Raw genomic sequence first — 26,958 nt, forward strand, 5'->3', positions numbered from 1 at the left:
CCGTCCATAGTTTCTTCCAGCCAACGACCATACCATGCTGAAAGCACCAGTTCTCGTCTGATCACTGAAGTTAAGCAGCATTGGGCGCGGTCAGTACTTGGATGGGTGACCGCTTGGGAACACCGCGTGCCGTTGGCTCTCATTTTTGCCAATTAAACGCGATCGTGTTTTGTCTTAACCATTGGCAAATGATGAATTCATCTTCAAAATGTTCACATGTTTTTTTTTTCCGCCACGAAGGAACATTTTCAACCCACATGCCTGGACGGAGGAGATGCCGAACATATATAAATATCGTTGATTACTCCAAAACCGGAAACGGAGTAATAAAACGAAGAGGACCAGCAGCAATGTCCTTTTTTCATGGAAAAAATTTCTTGAAGACCTCAGATTCTTCGATGCCTCAATGATTACGAAATTTACGATTTTGTGCGGATGTATTTGCAAAAATTTCAGCCGTGCGATTTTAAGATCAGCCAACGACCATACCACGCTGAAAGCACCAGTTCTCGTCCGATCACTGAAGTTAAGCAGCATTGGGCGCGGTCAGTACTTGGATGGGTGACCGCTTGGGAACACCGCGTGCCGTTGGCTCTCATTTTTGCCAGTTAACGCGATCATGTTTATTTTGATGATTGGAAATAATAAATCACAATCGCGATATTCATTTGTTTTTTATTTTCATATAATATTTCTTGTATTTCGTGTTCTTTTGATATTGTGGAGAGCTGGATCTTCACGTAGATTTCAGTTTTGTTTCTGTGATTCATCTTTGATGTTGAACTTTTATTTGTAAGACTTTGCAACTTGTGTTGTTTCTTTCATTTTTTATTTTTATCTCGGAGTCTTGTTTTCACAAACGCAAGAATCCTTTCATCGTCAGCCATTGTTTAAATTGCTTTTCTAACTGGATCATAGGTCGTCGACACGGTCTGATATTGTTTAGCCTTAAATAGAATAAACTGTTTCGTCAAGGGAATATTTTTGTTTTAATTTTTGAGAGTAATAAATCTCTTCTTGAGAGCCGCCAAACTCTACCGTGCATACAGCAAATCGAATTTACTGTACGAATCCAAGTGTGGCATCACTCAAATATTCAATTATAGCGCATTTGGCAAGTCTTTCCTTACTTTTCCAATCTTTCATCATTATTTGTGATCGATCACTTTCAATCACACATGACGCACTTTCTTCCTCAATTATTAATAAGAGCATTGGCATTTTTCAAATACTGTATTTTTCTCCGTTAAACGGCGAAATGTTTCCTTTCATTTTTCTATTAGCATCGTCACTCCCCTAGCGAATTGTACGACCAAGGCATCGGTCAAAAAAAGTAACGACCGAAAACAACCAAAAAACGACTAATTTCGGTCGTTTTTGTACTTTTTTTGACCGATGCCTTGGTCGTACAATCCGCTAGGGTCACGATTACTATTTAAACTTCACTATAGTTTTAATTTTCACGACCGAATTTTATCAGTGGTGAACCACTGACAATACCAGATTATTTTAACGTAATTCAATATTCATTATTTTCTCGTAAAATTTTTAATCGTATCCGTTTATTATGTACCAGCCCACTAATTATTGGATTATGGAAAGCAGGTTTCAAAATAAAGACAAAAACAAAAAATAAAGATAAAAATAAAGTTTAAGCAGAACTTAACTCTATGAGATCTATCGAATGACTGTGCGTTGCAGTAGTCGAAGGAGTGACTAACTCTGTGACAAAAAGCCTCGTTCGTCAACCTCTCTCATGATTTGTATATTTTCTCTATAAACAAACTTATATATAGGACTGCGAGCACGCTTTTTTGTGTATTGTTTAATATCAAATTTTATTACTATGCCCCTGATACATTATTTTTGCTTCTATTTCGATATTGAATTTCGATTCACTGCAGATATACATCTGTAGCAGCAATAGTATATTACACACCTAGAAATAAGGAAAGTCAGTAGAAATAAGGAAAGTCTCAGATCCACATGTAATTGTCGGCGGAGGCGAAGCCGAGGCTGACAAACATGTGGTCTGAGGCTTTACTTTTTCCTGCCCGAGGTGTGTATACGATTTTTCTGTCCGACGCAGGCGGAATGCGGCAACTTCGGCCCGCGCAGCGGGCCGAAAGTTGCCACTTTCCGCCCGGAGGGCTGAAATAGTATATTACACACCTAGGGAGGGAAAATAGACTACTTCAAACCGCGGGCAGAATTGTCACCCGAGCCGAAGGCGAGGGTGATAAGCACGCGGTTTGAGGTGGTCTAATTTCACTCCCGTGGAGTGTATACGATTTTTCTGTCCGACGCAGGCGGAATGCGGCAACTTCGGCCCGCGCAGCGGGCCGAAAGTTGCCACTTTCCGCCCGGAGGGCTGAAAAATATATTTTCACCACACATGCGCCGAAAGTTCAACTTTCCGAAATCGGAAGGTTGAATTTTCGGTGCATGTGTGGTGAAAAATAGTATACACTCCACGGGAGTGAAATTAGACCACCTCAAACCGCGTGCTTATCACCCTCGCCTTCGGCTCGGGTGACAATTCTGCCCGCGGTTTGAAGTAGTCTACTTTCCCTCCCTAGGTGTGTAATATACTATTCTGGTGAGCTCGAATTTGGTATTAAAAGCGATGATATTATTATGTATGTATGTATGTATGTATTATTATTATTATTATTTATGAAAAATGCAATCAGCATTTTTTAACGTAACGTACTTCAGATTAAAATCATCGTAAAAAATTAATAGCTGCAAACCATTATGACACACGGAGAGATTTTTATACGAATATTTTGGATGAATACATAGAAAAATTTTCTATATTTTGTAACAGCGTTTTTCTTCATCGCCATTCTATTTTTCACCAAAGTGTATTGGAATATGAGCAAAAATAATCCATCAGCATAGTAATAAAACTTGATATTAAACAATACACATGAGAGCGTGCTCGCAGTCCTATAAGTTTGTTTATAAAACGAATATACAGATCAAGAAAGAGGTCGACACGAGGCCCTTTGTCGTTAGAATCAGAGTCACTTTTTCGACCACTGTAACGCTCAGTGATAGATCTCTTAGAGTAAAGTTCATTGAATAAAATATGTAATTGCTCTGCTTAAACTTTGTGCCATTTATTTCGAAACCTGCTTCCATAATCCAATAAAGTGCATAGTAATTTTGATGCCGAAAGCAGTTCTCTCAAATTTTACTATGTACGACAGGCAAAATTGAGGTCTGTGACATTCTTACATCGAACGATGCATCGATATCTAAATGTCACTCGTGTCTTTCGTGAAATGCTAAAAAATGGTAAATTGGACTGGACAAATTGGTGAAATGTCTAAAATTTTTGTATCGTTGAGTCGCACCGTCCGAAAAGAAGTAAATTTTCTTTTCGACAAAGACTCACTTGACAAAGTCCGCTTATGAACGAAGCAATTGCTTAAAATTTTACTATCTGCCACTAGTTAATTTTCACGTTTATACTCGCAACACCTCGTATAATTAGTGGACGCATGAATTTTGCTACGTTATCGAGCAAAATTCAGTGCGGTAAAAAGGAAAATACGAAACTATGCAATTTTTCGTATAGCACAAAGAAACGATTGCTATGTTATCTCCTAAATTTTCATCAAATCATTTATTAATCAAAATTCGCTCGGTGTTCATTTTTGATATAGTACAGCGCGTTATTTACTTTGGACTATGGTAATGGTTCCCCAAACTTTTGCATTATTTGTCATACTCTGTAGCGATTATTATTATAATATCGATATGGTCCGACGTCACTATAAAAACATAGTAATTTTTGCTATAAAAGTTTCTCCGTGCACCAGCCCATGTCAGGCCCGCTCCAGCTGCCTTGGCTTCTGCGTATCGGAGCCTAAGAACTTTAACACTGAATCTCATATCTGAAGCTTTTTCGAATAAACACCTCCCGATCTGAACAATTAGGTTGTTGCTAAATCTTCTGAGAGGGTGGGGGTAAGGGACGGAACTCCTATGCTTATGCATTGAGTGACGTCAGCAATGCCAACTTATAGATAATGAATGATTACTTTTAATTCAGATGAACAATGCGAAAATTTTCAACTCTGTGAATGATAATATTAATTATAATTCAGAAATACGTTCATTTTAATCACCCAAAGTTGATAGAAAATTTATTCTTGATGATTGAAAATTGCGTTGAAATACCAACAAAGTTTGGCACCGTTGTGTGATTTCTTCATATGCAGCTGTTGGATTGGATGCAGTGAAACCTATATGCCTCTGTGTTTTCGTGTCATTTTTTTTTCCCCCGGCGTTTTTGGAGGTTATCATGTCAACGACTGCGGTAAACGAAAATGATGGAGAACAAATTCAAAAAAACCTCAAACTCATCGATGGAATGGTCGATTTGTCAGTTCTCGCGTCTATAATAAGCATCGCACTTGCTCATTAAAGCTGGAAAAAAAAAACAAAAAATGATTTGTGACGAGAATGTCAAAAGTTTCGAATCAATTGATGTCGAGGGCCGTCGCATTGTAAAAGTGTGAATCATGAATCTGTCACGGAGTTGCTCCCGTTAGTGTCGTAGTTGCAATGTTGCCACATTTCTATACACGGCAGTCTCATGTCAGTTAACCCGATATGATCGTGATGCAGTCACATATTTTCGGCGATTTTTTGTTATTTTAGTCGGTAAACTATCTGCTCTTTTCAATAAAATCATTCTATATATCGTCCTGATCTGAACTGTCATTTTTCAAATGAATTTCTTCATTAATAAGAGTGATATAAGCAAAAAAGTGTGAAGTCAACGACTCTGTCCCATTCAACAGATGTAATGACATTACATTTTTGCTCAACTTCAACGTTTAAGGAGTTTCAGTACAAAAGTCAAAATATTAAGAAATTGATGAAATTTGGTGATAATGTTCTTCAACATCAAGTGCGAAAACTCAAATTTTTTCAAAATTTTCTTCTACTTAGTTATCGAGTAATTACGCATTAAAGCAGATTTCTCATGCCCGGAATGTATACCTATATATATGGAAACGCTATGCTTATACACGTAAACTTTAGTGATCAATTACTCGATAACTGTGTAGAAGAAAAATCTTAAAAAATTTGTGTCGTCAAATTTGGCACTAAAGAATATGTTCACCAAATTTTATAAAATTCTGAACTTTTTGAATTTTTTAATTTTTTTAGCATGGATTAGCATGGCAACATTGTATCGCCTGTACCGAAACTCCTTAATCTCTCCGAAATTAGTTCGGTAACCTCAGTTTTCCTTGAAACGGTGTGTTCAAGAAATATGTATCAACAAATGGGAAAATTTTCATCAATATCTATTCATCTCAAAAATTTTATAAATCTAATTTAACTTACGAAACGAGTATATGAAAATTCAGAAGGAATGTCACCAGATGTTTGACACGGCTCTTGACTTTCGTGAAAAGCTCTTTCACGAAACGTCGATTTTACGTGTACTCATCAAATTCTCTTCATACACCCACCATTAAATGAATTTTAGTTAAAAACGTAGATATCATAAATTAGACCAGACCGCGAATCGCACACATTAGACCAGCTGAAGCAATAGAATGTGTGGAGCGAGAAACTACGCAGAAGACGAAAAATTCATAGAAGCCACGTCATTAGCGCCATAAATTACTTCCCAGCTTCAGATCTCGGTCTTTTAGATATGCAAACGTTATAAAACATTATTCGGCTTATTATCGTTATTATGGGAAAAGCTGAAACAGAAAATGGAGCTGAAATTACATCGCCAATCAGTCGGATTTTAAGCTGGTCTTTATTTTTTTCTGGAACAAACGCTCAAGAAATCGACCGCAAATTCAATAAATGGTCGGATCCATCATTCCAGTTTTATACGTTAGTTGGTAACGAGCGATTTATAAATACCTAACACGCGCCACCGTCACAACCATTTACACGTGTTTCTATCAATGTCTCCCTCCTACACTCGCAGTACCGATGTCGCTTGCTCGCTTTATTTCATTCTCAGCCTTATGTTGAGTCTTTTAACTGTTCAAATTATTGATTTAATATAAAGATATCGTGAAAAAAGATATTCATAAGGAATTCGTTTGATAGCATTTGGGCCTGAAGTCGGTATTATAAAGCCAATCAATTCCATCAATTTCCTTCACTTTGGTATAAGAACTGCTCGAGTCTTCAGGTCATCTTTTGTAAAATTCACGATTCATTGTGTATGAAAATTTATTCAAATGTCTTCCCACACAACAGTTGTGGCAATTTCCACACTTTTCGTGTGCATCGCACTAACCGCTGGCCACGGTATTAATAGTGAGCATAACTTATCAACTACTTTTTTTTCTATTAACTTCACTATAAAGAAAAGTAAAAAAACAAAAAATCGTGGTACAAGAACTAAAAAAATCTTCCTTGCGACAACCAACAACAATTGACATGATTGTGATACTTTTAAACTGAATGGTAGGTTCAAAATTGGTGACGGTGAATGTAACTAGTACGCCGAAGTCTTTGGAAGACATATGTGTAACGAAGGACTGCATTTTTACAGGTAAGTCAGAAAAAATACACCTTCAGATACGCGGAGACTTTATTTCATGGCGTTTGTGATGGATTTTTCATCGTTGAAATCTTTTGATTTCGATTCTCCTATTTTCTCTTCGTAAAGTTGCGCGTTACCCACAGACTGAAAACAAACAATGTAAAATATTATTTTCCAACTTTTCTTCAATAAAATACTTACAAAATAAAAAAAGATTCAAACTTTTCAAACACTTTATCATTCCATCAATAGTGCTTCAATTTTATTTCTCAACCGCGATTCGTTTGATCCGTCTGTCGATACTTCTGAAGTGCTGATGAATCATATTTAGTCGAATGTTTGAGCAGAATTTTTAAACTCTTTGATCACTTTTGTGGAAAGTAAAATATTGAAATTTGACAAAACCGCAAACATAATTTTAACCATCGTTTATTAATCTCGGATTTCGAGGGACAAGCAGCCAAAATTTTTTTCAACCAGTACATTTTACATACAGAGACGATAAAATTCGTCTCGGAGTGGATAAAAATAGAAACGAATTTCTCTCCTACCCTCCGATAGAAAAGATTTCAAATTCGGAAACCTTTGCACGTGATCGCGTGTTACGCGCAAAAGGAAAAATTAAAAATTCCAAAATCACAAGGAACTATGAAATTTTACTAAAATATCGTAACCATATATTTATTTACTGATCATTAACGATAATTTTAATGATTTTTGGAACATATTTCACAACGAGTGATGTTCACACAGGAAGGGGGCTGCACCCTGTTTTTTATACGGTACTTAGCTCTATCGAGCAACCTTAATGAACTAAACGTGACACGCACACGTAACAGGTTTCTATATATCACCCCGACCATTTTTTCGCGACTAAAGTATCGAGAGTGAGAGTGAGACTTGATCCTTAATACACAATAAAGCTGAATATGCAAACAATATTTCAGCGCAAAGGCTTCTCAAGAGCATGAACTCTGAAGCTAAGCCATGCGATGATTTCTATGAATTTGCATGCGGAAATTATGCGAAGGCATCCGGCCCGATACCAGACTACGAGAAGCTCAATGATATGAATACAGAAAGTAAATTGGAAGTGGATTCGCGCCTGCAAAGGATCATAACAGACATCGATGAATTAAAAGCACCGAAGGCCTTCGCAGACCTCAAAATTTCTTACAAAAACTGCATGAAAGGCGGTGCGTTACTTCCATTATTTTCTAGTTTCCTCTTCTTTTCGATGATTCTCTTGAAATCCACATCATTTTGCAAATGCGTGAAAACGTTTTAATGACTTACAAGATTATAGGTGATGAAACGAGTAATTTCTCGACTTTAAGGATGTACATGCGCCTTGTATTAGTCAGTTAAGGTATTCCTTTCGCAGGACCGTATTTTTTAGTGTCGCAAACTAGGGCACTCGAAATTTGGACTGATTCCTAACCTTTGAGAAGTCCCTGTTATATGGGAAAAGCTTCTGCTTCTGCTATTTTTCCAGCTTCTATCCTTAATATCTTTTTTCAACATTCGATAACCCTTTATTTTTATCATCGCTATGGATTCCTTACATTTTTTTCTATCCGTGAGACAGTTTCTATCAGAAATTTAGAGATATTCAGTGTATGAATTATTGAATAGAAATGTGGTGATGATGGAATCTCCGTAAGCTCCCGTATAAATTTTATCATTTTTTTAATTTTAATTCTTCATTAAATGTTCGATAACCTGACCTGAAATTTCGCCAATCTATTTGCATACACTTGTACTTTACTGTAAATTAAAATCAATTTTTTGTAGAGAGTTTGGGTTCGTGAAAGGATTACCTTTAATAGTCTTCCCATTTTTTTTTTTTTTTTTTTTAAACTAATTACCTCAGTCATTCATATGTAACAGAATATTAGTAAAAAAGCGCTATCTTAATTTTTTAATCGTGAATAATATTCAAGTTGAGTTTCTTTTTTCTCAGTCCACCTACAATTAGTTGCTGGCCAATTACATTTTATGGTCGAGTAACATAAAATTTTATGTTATCAGAATGGAACGGAGATCATAGCAAAAAGTTGGCGGCATACGTCGAAGACCAGAACGAATGGCAAGCGATTTTACAGTCGAAACAGAATCTACGGTCATTCAACAAAAATTCGATCTTCGAATACTTAATCATGATAAAAAAAATCGTAAATCCAATGAACACGCGATCCAAGGTTTTGCAGGTAACCACGAATCAAATACATCAAATTCTTCTCACTGTCTGATACCAAATCTTATTTCCTAGCTCTCGGTAGACTCTCCGGGCATCCCCTGGAATTATTTTAAGGACGGCATGTCCAGTGCAGCTGTTCAAGAATATCTGCAGTATATGAAAGATGTTATCGGATACCTGGGTGTTGACGTATCAAAGGCGGAGTCCGTTCTGCTGAAAATTTTGTCGTTCGAAATAGAACTATCAAAAGTAAGTATGAAAATTCAGGGAAATAAATAAAAAATGGTTCTTTATTTCTGTATCAAAGTTTGAAAAAAGTGCGTCGAATGTTATGCCACGTGTAAAACGATCAAGGAATTTAGGGTGAATGAACTGGAAACAAAAGTTTGTTGGAACTTTGAAATATTTTAATGAACAGATCAACAAAGGGTTTGAGCTTGAAAAATTATGACCATTTCAAAAGTCACAAGCATCTCGAATTTTGAATAATTGTGGCTGATTTCAAACGAATTGATACAGATTATTTCTGTGGAGAACGAGACCTACGATATTAACAGTAAATACTCAAAAACGACCATCGGGGAACTGGACAAAGAATATCCGCATTGGAAACTGCTGGAGATATTTAACGGCTCGGAAGAAAAAGTGGTTGAGCTGGACGAGTACATTTCTATGGATCGTCTTTCGATGTTGGAAAAATATATATCCCGAAAGGCAAAGAAGCTTTTATACAATTGGCTATCTTGGCGGAAAACGATGACGAAACTCAGTTTATCCGACGACTATGTTAAGTACAAGAGGAAAGTCCTGCTACGCGGTCTTTATGGATTCCCACAGGGCCACTGGAGGGAATGCGCTCATAAAGTTTTCGCAGAGTCCCCATTCTTATTGGATGTTTTGTATTATGGGAAATACTTGAGCGACAACGTCGTGGAAGATACAACCAAAATATTTACCGACCTGCATAAAAAATACATCGAACTCATCACAAAGGTAAATCATCCCCATCATTTCACAAACTGATTGAACGGATACCTCGCTTAAGGTAATTCCTGTACTGCATGCTAATCAAATGAGTGCTAAATTTTCAAAACGCTTTTAGACCAAGTTTAACGTACCGATTAAATGTATTGTTAGTGGATTTTTATTACAGCATATCTTAGTAACATGTAAAAATATTAAAAACGCTAGTTTTGCAAAACCATCAATTGATAAATACAAATTTCCACGCTGACACATTTTCAATGGTATTTTTCAAATAATTATCTGCGTTTTTTCATCGATTTTATTGCAACAAGTCTCATTTTGTTCGTCAACCGGTCCTCAATGAATTCATCATGTAGTTGTTTTTTTTAACTTGATCGCTTCACTGTTGCAGCTAATTGTTCATTGAGTGAAAAAACTTGTTCATTTATAATTTCTGAAGGAATGAGTTTAAAGGAAAATCTACGTGGTGAATTCGTAGAGAATCAGTTGAGGAACAAAATCAAACTTGGTGCAATAAAATCGGTTTAAAAAATACAGATGATTCTTTGAAAAATAGCTGTGAAAATGTGTCATCATGGAAATTTGCATCTATCAGTTCATAGTTTTGCAAAACTAGCGTTTTTAATATTTTTACATGTTACTAAGATATGCTGTAATAAAAATCCACTAACAATAAGTTTAATCGGTACGTTGAACTTGGTCTAAAAGCGTTTTGAAAATTTAGCACTCATTTGACTAGCATGCAGTACAGGAGTTACCTTAATGCGTAATTACTCGATAACTAAACAGAAGAAAATTTTGAAAAAAATTGGGTCTTCGCACTTGATGTTGAAGAACATTATCACCAAATTTGATCAATTTCTTATCATTTTGACGAATGTAGCCACCCTCCTTAATCGGTTAAACTGTGTCAAAGAATTTCGATTTAGAAATTTGCAGCTATCTCTCTCGCACTCACGGTTGCGATATACCGACTGATCCATTCTCTTAAGTCCAATTTTCATGTCACGTGCAGATTCATTTTATTTAATGCCACTTCAAATCTGAATCTTTTATAACGATCCTTTTTTTCCATCGTTGTTTTCAACCGTTTTCCCAGGCTGATTGGTTAAAAGATAAGACGAAACAGCATGCTCTCAAAATAGTCGAAAAAATCAAAATCGACATCAATCGTTATCAAAAACTTATGCTCCATGAGAAGTCCTACCCGTATCACAGTGAAAATGGATTTCTAGACTGTTCGTTAGCAGAGAACCGAGTCAATTTAACAAACATCTTCGAATATTTCCCTAAGTATCGAAGAATCGATGATTCTGAAGAACATTTAGGTTATTTCGTTAAAAATCATGCCGGTTATTCATCGATGGAAAAGTCTATTGGTGAGTTTCCAGATAATTGCTTCATTTATTTCGCCGGAAAGTTTAAAAAAAGGCATTTTTATCGACTATTTGAAAGCTCGAATAAATTTAAAAGAAAACATGAAAAAAAAAAACTAAGTTTTGATTGATGTTGTCCATGTGAAAAGAGGAACGTTCAATTGAAGTAGAAATAGCGCAGAAACAAGTACAAAAATGTAGGTGTTATTCAACGACTTGATTTTTCGAAATTCCCGATAGAATTCACGATTTAATAATACACACTCATTTTCATCTGTTTCGTGAAAGATATTGAATAATTCAAATTTCATTGTTTTACTCCCGCAGTTATTGGCGCTCAATATTTCACCGAACTTTTTTACAACATTGATCGACCGAAAAGTCTCGTTTACGGAAGTTTTGGATCAGTAATCGGTCACGAATTGGGACATACCCTCGATGACAAAAACAGGCACTTTGATATCACGGGGATTCGTAAATCATGGTGGGATTCCAAGAGTAATGAAACATACGTTAATCTCACCCAATGCCTCGTCAAGCAATACAAACAATACGGATCTTATGAGTTGGGACTCCACGTAAGTATTGGTCACACGAGGTTTGAGCTTTTATCGGTGTCAAAATTCTTAGTGGCGCGTTCAGCAGTTCCACGGAATTCGAATCTTTCAAATATTTAATAAAATTACTTGATAATTGACTTTGGTGTAATTAACGAATAATCAAAACTATTTTGATTCTATTGTATTGAAGAGGTTCTATTGTATTGAAGAGAAAAATCAGCTTGATTAATATGGTGATGGCTTTATGAAACTTTTAGAATACGTTTTTGGATATATTTTCTATTGGGAAACATCATGGGGGTGTGGTTTAGCAAATTGACTGGGAAAGGGCGTCCATTTTTAATGTCTTTAAGTATGTCTTTGAGAGTATGGATCAGTCGACTAACCTCACCTTGAATTTTCGAAATGAAAATTCTCCGCTGTTGTTTGACTAATCAAAAAAAAGCTCTGTCAGCGGACGCGGAAAGATGGCAAAAATACGCTGACAGGGGCTTTTTTTTTATTGATCAAACCGTGTGGCAGATATTCAATTTCGAAAATTGCAGCTATCTCTCTCGCGCTCACGGTGGCGAGATAGCGACTGATCCATGCTCTTAAGAGTATGGATCAGTCGACTAACCTCATTTGGAATTTTCGAAATCGAAATTCTTTGACACAGTTTGACCGATTAAAAAAAGGCTCTGTCAGCCGATTTTTGTCGTCGTCCTGCGTCAGCTGACAGAGCCTTTTTTAAATCGGTCAAACTGTGTCAAAGAATTTTGATTTCGAAAATTCCAAGTGAGGTCAGTCGACTGATGCATACTTTAAAACATCGAGCGATAATATACGCAGCGCCAAGTGTCCAAAAATCAAACTAAAATCCGTTTCTACCGGACTTCTTCACGAAAATGAAAATATCGAAAAATGTGATTTAATTAGCCGATTCCGGTTGCGTCCGTATTCGGACACCAGATTTTTCTCACCAACGCGATGAATAAATGAAAATACGAAGCAGTATGCGTACGCCATGACACCTTTTACGCCGGTCACAAAGATTATTTTATCAGAAATTGCACACACATTCGTCACAACCAAAGAGACCAGAGCCGATTCACACCACTTCACTGCTCATTACGAAAATCATTTGGCGCGATTTCAATAAAAACTCACAGAAAACCCCGATAAAATACACGCGAGGCGTCTGACATGCGTGACAGCGACCGTATTTTTACATATGTAGTTGTAGTTATACTTTTTACTACGGGAGGCGCCACCATCAATTTTGAGTTGATCACGTGAGCTCGATGACTCATACCTACGCATGGGAAAAATAACCCCACAGGCCCATTTTTCCATACTCAAAAACAAATAAAAAATGGTGATAGAGGTTAGAAAAAAAAGTGTCGTAGATAAAATAATGACTTTTTAATACTTTATACAATAAGTTGGATGTTATTTATTAAGGATATATTGCACAGGCGATACTACAATGTTACCATGCTAAACCATGCTAAAAACATAAAAAAATTCAAAATGATCAGAATTTTATAAAATTTGGTGAACATATTCTTTAGTGCCAAATTTGACAATACAAATTTTTTAAGATTTTTCTTCTGTACAGTTATCGAGTAATTGATCACTAAAGTTCACGTGTATAAGCATAGCGTTTCCATATATATAGGTATACATTCCAGGCACAAGAAATCTGCTTTAATGCGTAATTACTCGATAACTAAACAGAAGAAAATTTTGAAAAAATTTGTGTTTTCGCACTTGATGTTGAAGAACATTATCACCAAATTTGATCAATTTCTAATTATTTCGACTTTTGTATCATTCACCCTTAATCAATCTTTTTCACGTCTTGTCTTCAGAATTTTCCTTTTTGTTATCCCTTCGTTTCCATGACATCTCAAATCTCTACCCCAAAAGTCTTGAAACAAACGAAACCCCATTTTTATACTCTTCTTCTTCCGCACGGACAAGAACCTCATAACAATCATAACAATAATTTTCTACTTCAAAAGTGTTATTATCCATAGTTTAAACTCTAAAGAACATGTGTGCAAAATTAGAGGTCGTTTCATTCTTTATCTGTCATTTCTTTATATTTTACATAAATTCCACTCGAATTAATCACGAATTTTAGGAGGTTTATCCCTTATAAAGAAAGTAAACAAAGGTTTACATAACCTAGATAACTTGGATAAAAACAATCAACAAATGATATTGAGTAGCGTGGAATTAGAAATAAATTTGCGTTGGCGAACCAATCACATTATTTGATTATTTCCTGCTCATTTCTATGCAACGACACTTTTGATTTTCGACCTGCAGGTTAATAGTTTCAAAACCCGGAATGAAGATGTCGCTGATAACGTAGGCCTCAAGCTGGCATACTCGGTGTATGACGAGTGGACCAGGAGCAGAAATATCTCCGAAAAACAGTTACCCGGATTGGATTATTCGGCGCGGCAAATGTTCTGGATCAGTTACGCTAATTCCTGGTGCACGAACCTCCGACCCGAAGCTGAGCAATATGCAATAAAAAACGGCATTTACTCTCTGCCGAAATTTCGGGTCAACATACCGCTATCGAATATGCCCGAATTCGCGAAGGATTTTCAATGCAGTAAAGACTCTAAAATGAACCCCAAAAAAAGATGTCCCATCTGGTGAAGATCCATGTCGCCACATATACGTTGTTCTAAACTGATGATTGAAGAAGTGCGTGAGTACTTCGTGAAATTAAATAGAACTGCAACGTCCTCAAAACGGTTGTGATCGTTAAGGAAAACAATTTTTGGAAGTTTTACAAATAAAGAGTTAGAAACGCGGCCTTTCTCGTAGAGTTTGGAGCGAACTCACTTTTATAAATTAAACGTAATTTGTTGAAAAATGGACAAAAAAAATTGTGAATGAGTTCGAAGTCTTAAATTGAAACTTTTTTCCTCTTAAAATTTCATTCCAAACCCGATATAATTTTCGAGTTACATTTCGAATTAGCTTTGCGGAAAAAAATTGTAGGGTACTTTTTAAAAAAACGAAAATTAGATAAACAGCCATTAACGGAAGACGGTGCTGTTGCAAATAGCGTGCCAGCTCAAAAAAAAACATAAACAATATTACGAGGTGCGAAAAAGAAGCTCAATTTGTCCGCTACAAAATTACGTTTATTTTATTCGATTTCGTTGATTTTTGACTGACCTATGAAACTTTTACTGTGGACACGGAAATTTCGACAGGTATAAACCCAAACGTTTGAGCGTATGAGTGTAAAAGATGTATTCGAAGTTTGGGAATAAAAATATTTTATTGCCTTCCATACCTGTTTTATTATTATTTTTTTTTTAATACCTCGAAATGTGTAAAACAAATAAATGAACTACATAATAACAGAATAAAACGTTTTGTCAAAGATCGAATCGCAATTCGAGCCTACCATTTAAGATTCATGACGCAGTATCGTCGTATCGTTCCGTTGTGACAACCGTTGATACCGTTCCATTGTATCAACTCCATTTGTTATTCCCATCCCATGCATATTCAACTCATATTCCACAGTGCGAAATATTTGGCAGTGCCGGTTTTTCACGAGAGCTGATTGTAATATTTTCAATGATCGTATCTGCAAAGGATAATATTTTTGATTTAAACACCACTGCAAAATAAATATTCGACCCATGGTTACAGGAATGCAATAAACATCGAGATGTTCACGTGAATTTTTTCAATCTCACTTAGAATTTTTGAAATTGAAATTCTCTGACATGGTTTGACCGATTAAAAAAAGGCTTTGTCAGCCTACGCAGAACGATGGCAAAAATCGACTGACAGAGCCTTTTTTTAATCGGTCAAACTGTGTCAAAGAATTTTGATTTCGAAATTTTCAGCTATCTCTCTCGCACTCACGGTTGCGATATACCGACTGATCCATCCTCTTAAAAATGTTCCTCACGGTGGCGCAATAAAACTGCTGTATCGTGGCGCCTCTAATGGCTACCGAATGAAATGCAGGCGCATACGACAGAAAGAGAGTGAGAGAGAGAAAGTAAGAAATAGAGAGCATAGAGCAGCAGTGGTTACCGAAATGCTACCGGTTCTGTGATGTTTCAATGAAAATAAAAATACGAAATAGTCCAGTAAATTTAAAGTCAAATAAAAGGTCGTAACGAGAAGGAAAATTCTGCGAACAATTATCGTGCCCAAACCAAAGAAGCGAATCCGTGCTTTTTTTTCGTTTACACGGTGCGTTCAAACCGCAAAATATTCCTTGGGGCTCGTTTTCCCCTTCCCCATCTCTACCATCAATCTCGCGTACGCTGTGCACGAAAGTTGACTGATAAATCAGCCGGCCATCCGAAAATACACAGAAGTCGCAATCATGGCCAGTGTTTCGTATCAAATTGCCAATCTGCTGGAAAAGGTACATACACAATTTTCACAAAAAAACACGTTTTATTCTCTTCAACTTATCATCGGCGTATTACAGGCTACTCCTCGACGTATATTTACTACTTTTCAATGGTTTTCGACTCCATCATCTTTTCTTTACCATAACCTCCTTATTTTGTGTTGTTTTTTCGGTTCCCTTCAAACCTGTCATTAAATCATCATAGATGACCTCCAGCGACAAAGACTTCAGATTCATGGCGACTAACGATCTCATGAGTGAGCTACAAAAAGACAGCATCAAACTTGATGATGACTCGGAGAGAAAAGTTGTTAAGATGTTGCTACGCTTACTCGAAGACAAAAATGGGGAAGTTCAGAATCTTGCTGTTAAATGGTAATTTCTGCTCTCTTCAAAATTTCTTTTTATTTGAAAGATGAATGAGGAATTATTTCTATGAAAGATTCACTGAATAACAGTTAATACCAAAATTTATTAAAGATCAAAGGTCTCTTTACAAAGCAAAAACAAGTTGAGAAATTACGAACTCAACAAATATTGTGAGGCATTACGCTTGAGACGAATAAACAAATTTTGAAAAAAATGAAATTACAAGTAGTTTTGTTTTTAGTAAAAAACGAAACAGTTCTTTGTTCTTTACATGTAAGCACAAGTCTCCCAGTATTTGAAAAAATATTCACACTACAGACAAATATTCATTTGAAAGGAATACGGGTTAAGATACAGAATAATCAGCTTTTCCCAAAATCCTCTAAAGTCTAGTGAGAGCTTTTTATGAGCCTTAATAACATGATTGAATACGGTTTTCAGTTTGGGTCCGCTAGTTAATAAGGTGAAGGAGTATCAGGTTGAGACAATAGTGGATGCCTTGTGTACGAATATGGTCTCGCACAAAGAACAGCTGAGGGACATATCGAGTATAGGCCTAAAAACAGTTATTTCCGAGCTCCCTCTGGGATCAAGCGATTTGGCAGAAAATGTATGCAAAAGGATAACTGGACGATTGAGCACTGCAATTGAAAAGGTAATTGTAACGAGACTCCTTCCACTACAGACCCCTACAAAGTTTTTCCAAACCTCACGCCTGGTGTAAAACGATCACAGTCTCCTGATCATAAAATGTAGCTAATATGTAGTATTCAAGTTGTCGAGTCGAGTTGAATTAGAGAAAAAATATCGCTTCTGTCTTCAACCGCAGCTCTCTTAGTTAATAAAAGCTGTAGAAAAATATAGAGCGACGTTAAGCCTGGACTGGAATTCTCAATATTTTCAAACAATTACTTTACAGCAAGAAGACGTATCTGTGCAACTCGAAGCTTTGGACATCGTGGCAGATTTGCTCTCACGATTTGGTTCGTTACTTGTAACGTTTCATCCGATGATATTAACGGCTCTGTTGCCGCAACTGTCGTCGCCACGGCAGGCTGTTCGCAAGCGTACAATCGTAGCACTGAGTCACCTTTTGACATCGAGTAACAATTATTTGTACAAGAAGCTATTGGATCATTTGTTGGAGGGTTTGACAACGCAGAAAGTGAAGAACGTAATTCGCACTTACATTCAGTGCATCGCGGCGATATGCCGACAGGCCGGTCACCGTTTTGGCGAGCAAATCGAGCGTGTAATGCCGCTAATAGTTCAATACAGTAACGAGGATGACGACGAGCTACGAGAGTATTGTTTGCAAGCGTTCGAAGCGTTCGTTCATCGTTGTCCAAAAGAAATAACACCTCACATAAACAAAATCATAGAGATTTGTTTGTTATACATAACGTACGATCCGAACTACAATTACGACGACGACATAAACGACGGTTTGGACAACGACGGTATAGTAATGGAGACGGAGGAGGACGGTGACGAGGACGCCGAGGATGAGTATTCGGACGACGATGATATGAGCTGGAAAGTACGTCGCGCTGCAGCTAAATGTCTCGAAGCTGTTGTCTCGAGTAGACGTGAATTACTCTCGGAGCTTTACAAAGTCGTGTCACCAGCTTTGATCGCTAGATTCAAAGAACGCGAGGAAAACGTTAAATCCGATATTTTTCACGCTTATATCGCACTCCTGAGACAAACGAGAACGTCTTCCGGAGTAGCCCTCGATCCAGATTCAATGGAAGATGAAGAAGGACCGATATCGTTGCTCCAACAACAAGTTCCCTTAATCGTCAAAGCTGTACATCGCCAAATGAAAGAGAAAAGCATTAAAACTCGACAAGACTGTTTCTCCTTGCTGAAAGAGCTCGTGACCGTTTTACCTGGTGCATTGACAAATCACATTCCAGCTTTGATACCCGGAATCCAGTACAGCCTTGGGGACAAGAATTCTTCTTCGAACATGAAGATCGACACACTAGCATTTATTCATACTTTACTCGTAACCCATCCGCCGGAAGCATTTCACGCTCACATGTCGGTCATAGCGCCACCGATAATAGCCGCCGTAGGCGATCCTTTCTACAAAATAACCGCGGAGGCTCTCCTCGTGCTGCAACAACTGGTGCAAGTAATAAGGCCTCACAACGGGCCTATCGATCCAAATTTCGCTGCTCTACCAGCTCAGATTTATCAGTGTACGTTGTTGCGTTTGAAAACTGCCGACATTGATCAAGAAGTCAAGGAGCGGGCTATCGCTTGTATGGGACAGATATTGGCGCATTTGGGTGACAGCCTTTACGAAGAATTCCCCGTTTGTCTGCCGATTTTCCTCGACCGATTGCGCAACGAAATAACGAGATTAACCACTGTCAAGGCACTCACTTGCATTGCCGCCTCGCCTTTGGTCGTCGATCTCGAACCTATAATGGAAGAAGCAATACCGATTCTCGGTTCTTTTTTGCGAAAAAATCAACGCGCTTTGAAACTCTGCTCGTTGACCCTCCTCGATACCCTCGTGCGATCATTCAGTTCAGCTCTCCATGCCGATATGCTTGACAAAGTTACCGAAGAACTGCCGGCTCTGCTCAACGAATCCGATCTTCACATCGCCCAATTAACTCTGACACTGCTCACGACCATCGCCAAATTACATCCAGCCGCTTTGACCAATATTTCTGAAAATATATTGCCAGAAATTTTCGTCCTCGTTAAATCTTCGCTGCTCCAAGGCGCCGCACTGAATTCCATGCTCGAATTCTTTCAGGCCCTCGTTCAAGCCGGCATACCCGATCTCGGTTACCGAGAGCTACTTTCGTTGCTCGTTGCTCCTGTAACCCAACAGAATGTTCTTCACAAGCAGGCCTATCATTCCCTAGCCAAATGCGCAGCTGCGATCACGATAACGTGGCACCAAGAAGCCCACAACGTCGTTGAACAGTTCATCAAAGACGTTCAAAGTCCTCAAAGCGACTCGCAACATATTTTCGCTCTTTTGGTCATCGGTGAAATCGGCCGACACGTCGATCTCAGTGGCATACCATCCCTCAAACACGTCATACTCAACTCCTTCTCGTCACACTCCGAAGAAGTTAAGTCAGCCGCTAGTTACACACTTGGCAGTATCGCCGTTGGAAATTTGCCTGAATATCTACCTTTCATACTCAAAGAAATCGAGGCACAACCCAAAAGACAGTATCTCGTTTTACACTCCCTCAAAGAGATCATCACTTGCCAATCGAGCAGTCCTTCCGGTGTCTCGCATCTCCAAAACTTCATCCCTGCCATCTGGATGCTCCTCTATATGCACGCCGAATGCACCGAAGAAGGCACTCGCAATGTCGTTGCCGAATGTCTTGGAAAATTAACTCTCATTGATCCAGCTACTCTTCTGCCGAGGCTTCAACAGTCCCTGAAATCGCCATCACCCCTCATGAGAACTACCACTGTCACCGCGGTTAAATTCACAATATCCGATCAGGTAAACTATTCCGGCTCCTCAACGACTCGAGCGACCAAAACTCCTCACGAATCCACGCTAATATTCACAATTTTTTATATTCATTTTTTTCTTCACAGCCCCAACCAATCGACGCCATGTTAAAACAATGTATGGGAAGTTTCCTAGCTGCTCTCGAGGACCCTGACCTCAACGTAAGAAGGGTAGCTCTCGTTGCATTTAATTCAGCAGCTCATAACAAACCTATGCTGATCAGAGATCTTCTTGACTCCGTACTACCACAACTTTACACCGAGACTCGTACAAAGGTAACCAACGCCCCACTTTCAATGATCTTTCAAGGGAAAATTGATTTTTGTACTCTGATTGACTGCTCTTTTTGTTCTCGATTTCAAATCTTTTTTCCTCGACTGCTCAATTTACTCGCTGTATTTTCCTTACTTTAACAACTCGTTGTTCATTAACAGAGAGAATTAATCAGAGAAGTGGAAATGGGACCTTTCAAACACACGGTCGACGATGGCCTCGATCTGCGAAAAGCTGCCTTTGAGTGTATGTACACACTCCTCGATTCCTGCCTCGACAGGCTCGATGTCTTCAAATTTTTGAACCACGTGGAAAATGGTCTGCGAGATCATTACGACATTAAAATGCTGACGTATCTTATGACAGCACGACTTGCACAGTTGTGTCCCACAGCTGTATTACAGAGTAAGACTTTTACGTCGCGTCACTTTAAATTTATCCTATCATTTATTTATTCATTCCTAATCATTTACAAGTTCTTCTTCAACGCTATCAAACATAACGAAAAACAATTTATTTGCTCGTTCCATTCGATTCCGATATTGCCGATTTGTTATAGTTCTCATTATTCTCTGTCTCTTTGTTTTTAGGGCTGGAAAGACTGGTCGAACCCTTGAAAAACACGTGCACGATGAAAGTAAAAGCGAACTCAGTTAAACAGGAATACGAAAAACAAGACGAACTCAAACGTTCCGCGCTCAGAGCTGTTGCAGCTTTGTTGACGATACCGGAAGCAGGTGGGAAATTCAGACACGATTTATCTCGAAACAAGTACATCTATCGATGAAAATTTGAGCACCAGTAAAGGAGGAACGTTTTACCATTTCCATTTGAGACTCATTAAAAAAACAAATCTTGAACAATAATAGAATCATCACAAAATGTATCTTTCCAAATCTATAACTTCTGACCCTGAGATAATTCAATTTGTTCAAAAAAGTTCACATTCATTTCGAAATTTTTAATTTCGTTACGAAACTTATTTCTTTTATCTGAACTGAAAATCGCGATGCTGCATGTATAAATTCAGATTTTTGGTACCCCGAAATAAAGCAGACTTATTTCGAGAAATAATATATAAAATGCAATTCGTATTTACAGATAAAAACCGATCGTTGAGCGAATTCGTGGCGCAGATCAAAGCCACGCCGGAGCTACAGCCACTCTTCGAGGTTATTCAGAAAGATTGCCCGGGCAGTAATATAAATGAAACGAATATAATGGATCAAAGCTAAAGATAATAAAACAACGGAGGAGTAATTGCACGTAACGAAACACGCGAGGTATGAAGTGACGAGGAGAGAAATTAAAATAATAATTATAATAATTGATAATACGGGATAGCGCAGACGAGAAGATACGAATTACGGAAAATTCGATTTTTATAACTTATAGATTGATCGCCGAGTCCGTGCACTTACGGTCATATTACTCATAGTTTATTTCTATACGTTATTTTTTCATTATCATTGTCGAATTACACGTAGTTTCATCAACAACAACAAAATTAAAAAATATGAATGTGATTTCCAATGTAGCGCACCGTGTATAAACCTGAAAACGAAATAAATCTAGCAGACAGTAAAGTAATGAAACACGTTTGTAGTTATTCATGAAGATCGTTTTCCGATGGGATCGGTGTTTCTCATTGTTTTTTCTGGAATGCTGTCGACTGCACGGTTTTTTGCATTTTATGTTTATTGAAATTCTAAAAAAAATGGTGTTTTTCCATACCATTTTTCGTTTTGTCAACTCTTTTTTCATTAATCATTCCTCTCCAGACATTTTAAGGTGGAAAATGAATCGATGAATGGGGGACTATGAATGAAACTTTGACACAATCGACTCAACACGGTGAATCGTCGATCGATTCTTAAACAAGTGAATTCGATTAATTCACGATTTTTCAAAGAGAATTTCATTAGAAATTCCCACACCTTGATTATTCCCAAAAACAAAAATGAATTCTTTGCAGAACGAGGAAAAAATATTTTTAAAACATTTGTCCATGTAAACGCGGTCACGAAGGTTATGTCGCCATAAAAAATGCGACCATCCCGTACAACATTAAAATTTGCTATTCACTTTTTTACAGAGTCATATATTCCGGTACGCGGTCGAGCCTCCATCCGTCATAAATGTTTTTTCTCGTCTGCCGCACATAACTTATCGTCCCGCTTTTTCGAGGACCGGAACAACGAGCGAATCCGCGAGTTTCTCTTTTCAAACCCGCTAATGGTGACTACAAAATGAAAAGATGCTGTGATGACGCCTCCAGAAATAGCAAATGAGCTAAAACTTGTGAAAAATTATAAAAATTCCTGAGATTTTTTACGTCCTCCGATCCGTCGATATTTCGCAGGGAAACTGAAATTCGTTAAATTATAAAAACATTCACGTTTTACACACCGTTTCGATACTGCGCAAAAAGGAAAAAAACATCGCAATACTGCACGAGACAAGAACGACGCTTGTGTAAAATAAAATAAAAATCCAAACTAAAATATGGCTTTGCTGTGCGACGTATTACCTTCGATGAATCTCAATTTTTTCCATCATTTTTTTCCTCACATGAGCTTTCAAAAAGAAAGAAAGTTTGACACAATTTATAAACTACACGAGAAAACTTCGATTTAAGTGCTTTATTGGTTCGCGTGAATAAATTCAAAATTGAATATCAAACCGCCAATTTGTTACGATTATCCGATCGTTTCTCAATTGCAAAACAATGAAAAGCTGTCGGTTCGACATCGATAATAACTGAAAAATTTATAATTGTTATTGAGAAAGCAAAATCTTTCGAAATCGTCCGAAATTAATTTCAATTATCGAAAAATTGTAACTCCGCGAGAAACAACATTTTCTGCAATTCGTCAAACGGCTCCCCATTGAAGAAATTTCTCGTTCCTCCAGTGGACGAAAGATTATTCATTCCCGTGTTTAAAATAGAGGTGCGAAAATGATTTATGTCCGAGAATTGGCAAAAAGCCTAAAATTTCGTGCGGTCGACAGCCTCGAAGAGTCTCTCTTTCGCTGCCTTATTACGTGGCATCGAACCAATCTCTTTTCACCTACACCGTACACATACACTTTGAATAAATAAACGCCCAGAATTCTCGCGTTTGAATCTCGTGACGTAGGCTAATAACAGTACGCCGATCGTTTACCGCGCGTAAAAGCCCTCTTATCCCGCGTCAATCAGGTATCTCTTGACGCGAGAAGGCCTGTATTCATCCATATATTTTAAGCCCTCTTTTGCTCGTGATTTATCAAGGATATGAAAAAGCAATTATGTTGTTGCAATCATAACTTCTGCTTGCCGGATTTCGATCGTAATAACATACAATCGTTTTTGTTTTTCCGCGAGACTGTGATTGGTTGTTGGATAAATGCGAGACGGAGATGAAGCTGTACAAATGGTGACAAGGACCGTCAGAATATTTTCGGGAAAATTGAAATTTCCCTTGTCACCGAACATGCGAATGGTAAAAAATTTGTAATTTATTTAATTTTTTTTATTAATTAAAATAAATTTATCTTAATTAATAAAAAAAATAAAGTAAATTACAAACTTTTTATCATTCGCATGTTCGGTGGTAAGATAAATAAAAATAAATAAATAAAATTAAGATAAATTAGGAAAATATTAATTGGGATGAATCAATGTCTTGAATTAGCGAAAAACCAGATTCGATTCACGGACGTTTCGCTTGATCATTCGAATCGGGCCAAAGATGATAAAAGAACCAGCAAACTATGACGAAATTTCGATTTCTTGTTGAATCATTTTAACGGGAAGAGGACATTCAGAAACATTTTTTCCTCGTATTAAAAATTGTTTCGACTTCAACTTGGATTTACCATGAGAAATGAAAAGATGATGGAATAGCGTATTTTTATGGGGTTATAAAACCTGAAAACTCTTGTTTTATTCATGGCCATAACTGATTTTATTGCAACTTTGATTCCTTACAAAAATCAATAATTCAAATCGAGTTTTTAACGTGATTGTACCTTTTACGGACCCTTGACGACATGGAAAGTAGAAACAACAGTCGACTCGTGTTCGTTTAGAGTTGCACGCAAGTATCTGGTAAGGACTTACGTATGTGAAAATAAAAATGAAAAACCGTGGCATGGATTCGGCCCACGAAGCGACCCGGGTTATTGCACCATGTCTCGAATTCCAAGGGCTTCCCTCACCCTCTCCAACGGACTGCAACGTCATCGTATTATCCTCGTGAATGCACTCGCGTCTGTATCCTGTTGAAAAAGTCCCTTGGCTTGAATAGAATTGTACGAGCCTCCAGAAAATATGTAGATTTCTCGTTGATCGCATTTTTATTTAGCCCAGAACGTGTGAGGTATTTTTAATCGTTCAGGGCCATTCTGACAACTAAATAGAGTGTGGAAACAAAGAACAAAATCACAAATTCAGGCCAATACCCTAGTTCGTTAAGGGGGAATATCAGAGTGAAAATAAGAGCTGATGCATGGTCCTGGGATGGCAGACTAATTGGTAAGAACTTGTTTTATGTTAAACATCATTCAATTTTATCCTCTCAATACTTGAAACGCGTTTTTCTCGAAACCATGTTTTTTGGCGCGGCTGACAGCATAACAAATGTTGTCCAATCGACTTCATTCAAAAAGGATTCTCTTCAAAAAACTTATCGCTATGGTTGCATCGTAGAATTTTTTAAAAATTGTTTACTTTTTTTTATTAACAATTTGCTGCAAAATTTTTGTGTAAAATTCGCATTTTTTTTTAACCGGCCGCCATTTTTTTCTAATCAGAATTTTCAAATTTACCACGATGCTGCGATTTGAATTTTTCATTTCAGATGCTTGCTTGTGCTGTCAACCGTCAGAGAGTCTTTTTTCAGACCCCATTTTGGGACCGCTCCTCTGCTTAATGTACTAAAAATAAAAAAATAAAAATCCTTGCATACTTCATTTCTTCAATAAAACTTGATCGAGCCGTTTTTTCAAAAAAAAAATCCCAAAAAATACCCCATTTTTCAACCTGTCACACCGATATGCCCTTTTGAGTTCCTCGTTAAGGTCTATTTTTACAAAATATTTTACTAAAGAAGTTGAGAAAATAGTATCCTGCGATGAACATGCAAGATTCACTTTCCGAGTTCCATAAAGGTGGTTAATTGTTGTTTCTAACAACATCGTACGACCCCGACTATCTTCCCCGTCCGGCAAGATGAGAGAATTATTCGAAGCTCTAAAATAGTAGGAAAATTAATCATGAATAGAAAACTTTCACCCTCGAGCTAAATATGAGATCGTGTCATGGCTCTTCGTAATCCTCCAACAACTAATTAAATTTCGTTATTTTTTTCGTTCCACATCGTGATGATTTTTTTTCATTGGTTCCCCTCGAGGATTCATCCCAAACGGTTGCTCCGGAGCCACAATCGTGCCTAAAAATCAAGAGAGTTAAACTGGTTCTTATGTCCCTCTTCTTTATGCGATCATTTTTGTGTTTTGTTTTTTTTTTTTTTTACTTTTATTTTTCGTGCAATGCTTCGCTACCTCCAGAGCTGCATACGACCCGATATCCGAATCTCTTTGCAATGCAATTCGTCTGCTCGAATTCCTTGAGCACCGTTGCCTCGAGCGAAAACGGTGAAAGTCGAAAATACAAACTCGTATATCATAAAGTTTTTTTTTTCTAATTTTTTTTTTTTTTTCAGTCCTGTCAAAATATAATTAAAGGGAAGTTGGTTAGAGATCGCTGATTTTGCAGGGTGCAGGAATTTTAACGAGAATTGAATACTTCGAGCTTGAAATGCACGTCGAGGTTAATTTCCGAAAATTTGAATGCACACCCTTCCGCGAGCAAATGCTCGCTCGGGACTCTGAAGCTCTTGCAGGTCTCATGCCGATTTTCTCCCTTTCATTGCAAACTAATTACTTCTTCAGTCTGCTCCTACACCTAAACTCTGACGTGTGCACCTTTCGCAAAAAATTTCGCGTACGAAAGTTTCTGACTACTTTAAAAAAACTTAAGGAAGTTCATCTGGTATCGAGTTAGTCAAACGAAAAATTATTTCAAACCTGTTCGAACGTTTGGCATTATTGAAACATATCAGAAACGTCTAAAAAACAAGTTTTTATTAATTACATCAATATTTTCTCACCCGTCCTTCATATTTTGTTGGAAGTCCCTAGTGTGAGTTGCGTCGATCGGAAAACCCCGGTGCGCGGTCGCAACGTTGCCATCGTGAAAGTAACACATGGGTTGACCTCCCAATAATCACCATTTTTCGATAAAAAAAATCATTAATTGCGAAGTTTATAAGTATTGAATGGATTTCACGAAGCTGTAAACATATTCTTCAGATATTTTTCTATCACTTGGGGAAGTTTGTGCGAGACTGTTCGTCAATGCCTGCAAATTGAATATATAAAGACGGGAAAATCACTGAAACCCGTAAGAAACCGTGTTAATTAATTTGGAGAATCCGTCTTAAATTTTTTCTCCCGAACAAAGCATCCTCGGGCCTTGAAATTTTGACAGGACATTTTTTTATTATTCATTGCTGTGTTCGATTTTTTTTTTATCGAAATTTCTTCGTTAATGCGATTACTAGATGAACTTGCTCAATTGTCATAAGTTTTGTGATTGATTCCGTTTTCAATGTAACAAAATGAGGATATAAAAACTCGATTGCTAACTTTACCGATTAACTTGGATGGGTGACCTCTCGGCCATGCTCCAAGGCAGTTTTTCTGAGTTCGT

General features: G+C 37.5%; 2 protein-coding genes and 2 non-coding genes across 6 annotated transcripts; all 4 read left to right on the forward strand.

Moving 5' to 3' along the window:
- The first annotated feature begins 19 nt into the window (after positions 1–19).
- Positions 20–138, forward strand: LOC122416681 (5S ribosomal RNA). Its single transcript, XR_006262169.1, has one exon. It is a non-coding gene; the product is annotated as a 5S ribosomal RNA (ribosomal RNA).
- Positions 139–475: 337 nt separating this feature from the next.
- LOC122416650 (5S ribosomal RNA) lies at positions 476–594 on the forward strand. The gene has a single exon (XR_006262138.1). It is a non-coding gene; the product is annotated as a 5S ribosomal RNA (ribosomal RNA).
- A 4,173-nt stretch (positions 595–4,767) lies between these two features.
- On the forward strand, positions 4,768–14,968 carry LOC122415698 (neprilysin-2-like). 2 transcript variants are annotated; one of them, XM_043428060.1, is made up of 10 exons: positions 4,768–4,819; positions 6,185–6,312; positions 6,467–6,550; positions 7,489–7,737; positions 8,573–8,751; positions 8,814–8,990; positions 9,261–9,734; positions 10,828–11,107; positions 11,432–11,682; positions 13,981–14,968. In XM_043428060.1, exons 2-10 carry the CDS (start codon positions 6,234–6,236, stop codon positions 14,320–14,322), a joined length of 2,115 nt encoding a protein of 704 aa, XP_043283995.1. In that variant the 5' UTR covers positions 4,768–4,819; positions 6,185–6,233; the 3' UTR covers positions 14,323–14,968. The 2 variants fall into 2 exon arrangements, with proteins under 2 accessions (XP_043283995.1, XP_043283996.1); XM_043428061.1 differs by lacking the exon at positions 4,768–4,819 and having other exon boundaries at positions 6,120–6,312.
- Positions 14,969–15,695: 727 nt separating this feature from the next.
- On the forward strand, positions 15,696–22,705 carry Cand1 (Cullin-associated and neddylation-dissociated 1). 2 transcript variants are annotated; one of them, XM_043428601.1, is made up of 9 exons: positions 15,696–16,069; positions 16,263–16,432; positions 16,868–17,081; positions 17,346–19,916; positions 20,015–20,203; positions 20,363–20,606; positions 20,792–20,938; positions 21,303–21,484; positions 22,297–22,705. In XM_043428601.1, the coding sequence occupies exons 1-8, from the start codon at positions 16,028–16,030 to the stop codon at positions 21,434–21,436; spliced, it is 3,711 nt and encodes a 1,236-aa protein (XP_043284536.1). In that variant the 5' UTR covers positions 15,696–16,027; the 3' UTR covers positions 21,437–21,484; positions 22,297–22,705. The 2 variants fall into 2 exon arrangements, with proteins under 2 accessions (XP_043284536.1, XP_043284535.1); XM_043428600.1 differs by lacking the exon at positions 22,297–22,705 and having other exon boundaries at positions 21,303–21,796.
- The last annotated feature ends 4,253 nt before the right edge of the window (positions 22,706–26,958 follow it).

The sequence above is a fragment of the Venturia canescens genome, chromosome 9 (genome assembly GCF_019457755.1).
Source record: "Venturia canescens isolate UGA chromosome 9, ASM1945775v1, whole genome shotgun sequence".
Taxonomy (NCBI): domain Eukaryota; kingdom Metazoa; phylum Arthropoda; class Insecta; order Hymenoptera; family Ichneumonidae; genus Venturia; species Venturia canescens.